The sequence below is a fragment of the Helianthus annuus genome, chromosome 6 (assembly GCF_002127325.2).
Source record: "Helianthus annuus cultivar XRQ/B chromosome 6, HanXRQr2.0-SUNRISE, whole genome shotgun sequence".
NCBI classification, from domain to species: domain Eukaryota; kingdom Viridiplantae; phylum Streptophyta; class Magnoliopsida; order Asterales; family Asteraceae; genus Helianthus; species Helianthus annuus.
Genome location: NC_035438.2, coordinates 14,515,651 through 14,520,744, shown reverse-complemented (window position 1 = coordinate 14,520,744; position 5,094 = coordinate 14,515,651). Strand labels below are relative to the sequence as shown.

At 35.2% G+C, this 5,094-nt stretch overlaps 1 protein-coding gene across 2 annotated transcripts; it reads left to right on the top strand.

Annotated features, from left to right (window-relative positions):
* The first annotated feature begins 211 nt into the window (after positions 1 to 211).
* LOC110864821 (jasmonoyl--L-amino acid synthetase JAR4) lies at positions 212 to 4,136 on the top strand. Of its 2 annotated transcripts, none has more exons than XM_022113977.2 (5): positions 212 to 360; positions 1,076 to 1,383; positions 1,468 to 1,569; positions 2,299 to 3,092; positions 3,406 to 4,136. In XM_022113977.2, the coding sequence occupies exons 2-5, from the start codon at positions 1,088 to 1,090 to the stop codon at positions 3,945 to 3,947; spliced, it is 1,734 nt and encodes a 577-aa protein (XP_021969669.1). In that variant the 5' UTR covers positions 212 to 360; positions 1,076 to 1,087; the 3' UTR covers positions 3,948 to 4,136. The 2 variants fall into 2 exon arrangements, with proteins under 2 accessions (XP_021969669.1, XP_021969670.1); XM_022113978.2 differs by lacking the exon at positions 212 to 360 and adding an exon at positions 502 to 765.
* The last annotated feature ends 958 nt before the right edge of the window (positions 4,137 to 5,094 follow it).

Below are 5,094 nucleotides of genomic sequence, written 5' to 3'. Positions count from 1 at the left end.
CCATCAAAAAGGGGTATTAGGGGAGTGTATTAGGGGAGTTGACGTGGCTTAATCTGGTTGGTTACGTGTAAGATGGGGGACTCACCTATTAGGTGAGCACCCCTTACACCCTAAATGGACGCAAATAAACATAACCATCACGGATAAATAAAGATACAAATCCACCTGTCTCCTCTTGTTATTTTCCTCTAAAAAAATAAATGACTTTTGTATGATATCCAACTTCCCCATATTAGCATTACTAAATAGCCTATATATATGCTCCAACCTAGTAGAATCTTTCCTCACTACTACTCAATTTCCATTCATTTCTTCTAACAGAAAAAACAAGAGAAAGGGGAAACAAACACTCACAACAAGGTATTTCATTTTCACATTTCTCTCTACAAGTCTATACATAAATATTATATATATATATATATGTAATGTGTCTATTTCGTATCAGTCACCATTGTGTTCTTCATTGGTGTGTGTTCTTTTGTATGTTTATGGATAAAAATAATCCCAAATCTGTGCTGTGTTCTTGCTATGCACAATTGTGAACAGTAGAAAGATAAAAGAATCAAATTCACCAGACAGATCACCTTGTCTCTCTCTTTCTCTAAGGGTTTCTCTCTCTAGAAAAAGCCCATTTTTCCAGATCAAGAAGATTCCTCAAGTCAATTCTGGGAGACCCACAAAAGTTTAACCATTAATCTATCCACTCATAGTGTGTTTCTGTGTGTTTCTTGATCATCATTATTATCATCATTATTATCTCAATTGGTATTACTTAATTCTTTCTTTTTTTAAGATATTATATTTAATTGTTTTCTTGATTGTACCTTTTGAATTTCTTTTTGTTGCTACTTGCTTTAACTTTCTTGTGATGTGGGTACCTCTTAACTTTCAAAATTCAATCTTTTTCTTTAGCTTCTTTGATTTCATAATCTTTTTTTACATGGGTATGATCAAATTATCATTTTATGATATGGGTTATGTTTATCTTGATGAAAGTTTGTCACTTTTGTCAAATTTGTCAAGCAAGTGAGTCTTTTTTATTTATTTGTTTATTTTTTTGGTAATATTGTTATAGGAACAAGCAATTATGTTAGAAAAGATGGAAAAAGGATTTGATCCTGAAGAAGTGATAGAAGAATTTGAAGCTCTAACCAAAGATGCTAAGAGGGTTCAAGTTGAAACTTTAAAGAGAATCTTGAAAGAAAATAGTGAAGCAGAATATTTAAAAAAATGGGGTCTTGATGGCAAAACTGACACTGAGAGTTACAGTACTTGTGTCCCTCTTGTCACCCACAAAGATCTTGAGCCTTTAATTCAACAAATTGCTGATGGTGCAACTCACCCTATTCTCACAGGCAAGCCAATCACCACTATTACATTAAGGTATTTTGGACTATATTTTTTTGTATTTTGTGCATTGAATATTGATAGCACTAGTTATTTATAGTTGTTTGTTGAATATTTAAGTTCTGGGACTACTGAAGGGAAGAGAAAGTTTGTACCTTTTAATGATGAATTGACCGAAACAACTATGCAGATTTATCGGACCTCATTCGCCTACAGAAACAGGTAAACTTTTTGTAACCGTGAGTACCCGTTAGTTAAAAGGCAGAAAAACCAGTGAAAGCCGGATTTAAACCTGTGACCTCTGTTGGAGGGACTCAAACGCTTACCACTGTATCACCACGGCATGAAAAGAATTAAATTTAAGTGAAAGTAAATATAATTTGACATGTTATGAATTTTTCCATGATTCTGGTAAAAGCTATTGATTGTTTTGTCCATTTTTATTCTAGAAACTTTTATTACCTCCTAGTTAATGTGTCTATACTGTATAGGCAGAGTTACTAAGGGGGTCCTTTTAAGGTTTGGTAGGAAAGTTTTCACACTGTCTTTTCCTTATCTTCTTTTAGCAAGACCTGTTCATGACCCAGACATAAAAAATATGCCATTTTTATCAGCTTCTAGGCCTATAAAAATACTAGAAATTATTTCCTATACCTACTTTATAATGCAAATATTATTATCATAAATGTCTTGAAATGTACAAACCTGACTCCGCTATTAAGAAAATTATTTCGCTTATCTCGTATGTATTAGATTGTATAACTTGATCTGAACTATAAGTATACCTAAAAAAGTATGTTCGTTTTGGTAATTTTTGCTTCCTAAAATCACTATCCGCCCTCTTGTCTAAATCCGAGGGTTTTTTTTTTTTTTTTTTTTATAACAAGAAACATCATCATCATATTATAAACAAACGCAATCCGAGTTTTAATTTTTACTATTTTCGTATAGGGAATTTCCGATTGGAAATGGGAAAGCTTTGAGCTTTATTTATGGGAGTAAACAATTTAAGACGAAAGGCGGTTTACTAGCAGGCACTGCTACGTCAAACGTATACCGTAGTGCACAATTCAAGAAAACCATGAAGGATATGCAAACCCCGTGTTGTAGCCCGGATGAAGTCATTTTCGGGCCAGATTTTCACCAATCTTTATACTGTCATCTTCTTTGCGGGCTCATTTTTCGTGACGAAATTCAAGTTATATCTTCGACTTTCGCCCATAGCATTGTGCATTCGTTTAGGAGCTTTGAGTTAGTCTGGGAAGAATTATGTTCCGACATAAAAACCGGAACCTTATCCACCCGAATCACTGTTCCAACAATTAGAACCGCAATGGCCAAGATATTGAAGCCGAACGCTGAGTTAGCCTACAAGATTCATGAAAAATGTTTGAGTTTGAGCAACTGGTATGGGTTGATCGAGGAGTTGTTCCCGAGTGTGAAATACATATACGGGATCATGACTGGATCGATGGAACCTTATTTGAAAAAGTTAAGGCATTACGCTGGTGGAATACCGTTGTTGAGTGCAGATTACGGGTCTTCTGAAGGGTGGATTGGAGCAAATGTTAACCCGACCCGCCCACCTGAAATGGCTACTTTTGCCGTGCTTCCCCACATTGGGTATTTTGAGTTCATACCATTGAGAGACGCCGGTCCATTGGGCCGGATCGAGCCTAGACCCGTGGGTTTGACAGATGTCCACGTCGGCGAAGAGTATGAGGTGGTTGTCACCAATTTTGCAGGTACCAAAGATCTTAATCCTTTTGTTTATTTATAATTTTTATATCATGGGCATTGTTCGTATCAGTTCGGTTCGGTTCGGTTCAGTTTGATTTTATTTACAAAATGAGGGATTTGCTTTGGTTAGATCACTTATTGATTAATTAACAGGTGGGACATATCCACGTGTTTTGTAACTTGTTCAGTGTGACATGCTTCATATTTGATGTCTAGTTGTGGTACCACATGTTGTACAACTTTATAAGCATTGTCGGAACATCATGCAACTAACTTCAAGATTCCTCAAGCGTTGACTTTTTGACTTTCCCGATGCAGGTTTGTACCGTTATAGGCTCGGTGATGTTGTTAAGGTTGTCGGGTTCCATAACTCGACCCCAGAACTCCAGTTTATTTGTAGAAAAGATATAATGCCGGCAATCAACATAGACAAGAACACCGAGAAAGATTTGCAGTTATCAGTTGAAGCCGCCGCCAAGTTGTTGGCAGCCGAAAAACTCGAGGTGGTTGACTTTACAAGTCAAGTTGACCTCTCGTCGGATCCGGGACATTATGTGATCTTTTGGGAGGTAAGTGGGAACGCAAGCGATGAAGTATTTAAAGAGTGTTGCAATTGTATAGACTCAGCATTTGTTGATGCTGGTTATGTAAGCTCCAGAAAGGTCCAAGCTATTGGACCGCTGGAGCTCAAAATTTTGAAAAGAGGGACATTTCAAAAGATATTGGACCACTATGTCGGGTTGGGGTGTACCTTGAACCAGTTCAAGATGCCAAGATGTGTTGGTCCGGTTAACGATAGGGTGTTGCGGATTTTGTGTGATAATGTTGTAAAGAGTTACATTAGTAGTGCTTTTGGTTAGGGGTGTTTGGGTTTGGGAATAAAGGTGTATCTTTGTGTGTGTTGCACAGGGCTTCAAATAATGTTGTTTTGATCATGGTCGAAGTTCTAGCACAATATGTAGAATTTCCATACACAAAGTTACAATGTAATATATTAAAATGTATATTGTTTTAATATATTTTGTTATTGAGGTAGACTCTTATTATTAGTCTCTCTATTGTTAAAAAAAATCATGTTTCAAGCCTTGCTTAAAAAAAGCTTGCTAGAAATCAGCTCGTTTCTAAACGAGTCGAGCCCGAACCAAGATAAACTTACTCATTGACTCTCACATTTGACTTGTTTAAATTAAAGCTAAAATTCTAATATATATATATATATATATATATATATATATATATATATATAGGGTGGAGTTATTGTAAAAAAGACCAAAAGTGTGAGAAAAGTAAGAAGAGTTAATTACTGTTTTCGTCCCTGTGGTTTGTCAAAAATCACTATTTCAGTCCATTAGTTTAAAAATTGCGATTTCAGTCCCTGTGGTTTCATTTTCGTAACTATTTCAGTCCATGTGGTTTCACTTTCGTAACCATTTTAATCCATTTATTCTGTTAGTACAGGGACTAAAATGGTTACGAGGTGGACTGAAATGGTTACGAAAGTGAAACCACAGGGATTGAAATCGCAAATTTTAAACTAATGGACTGAAATAGTGATTTTTGAGAAACCACAGGGACGAAAACAGTAATTAACTCAAGTAAGAAAGAATCTCAACCATTAGATTAAAATTAATTGAAAAGGGTAGGATTGTAAATGCATTAACAAATTCAAATATGGTAATCCTTGATTTAAGGATTTGGAGAGAGAAAAACCTGGATTTTAGGACTTATAACCGTCCATAAATATAACACCATTCAGAGCATGTTCATACATGGTGTTTTAAATATAACACAATTCAAAAAATATAACACCATTCAGCAGTAAATAAAAAAAAACACTATTCAGTACAAGAATATAACACAATTCAGTACAAAAATAACACCATTCAGAGCATGTTCATACATGGTGTTTTTAAAAAAATATAACACCATTCAGCACAAAAAAACACCATTCACACAAAAATAACATCATTCAGCATAAACATAACACCATTCAGCACAAAAAAAATA

What these genes read in the sequence shown, in the direction of transcription:
- LOC110864821 (XM_022113977.2), top strand. Translation starts at nt 1,088, where the DNA reads ATGTTAGAAAAGATGGAAAAAGGATTTGATCCTGAAGAAGTGATAGAA. An exon ending in ATCACCACTATTACATTAAG is followed by an intron (nt 1,384 to 1,467) that starts GTATTTTGGACT and finishes TGAATATTTAAG; the next exon opens with TTCTGGGACTACTGAAGGGA. An exon ending in GGTTGTCACCAATTTTGCAG is followed by an intron (nt 3,093 to 3,405) that starts GTACCAAAGATC and finishes TTCCCGATGCAG; the next exon opens with GTTTGTACCGTTATAGGCTC.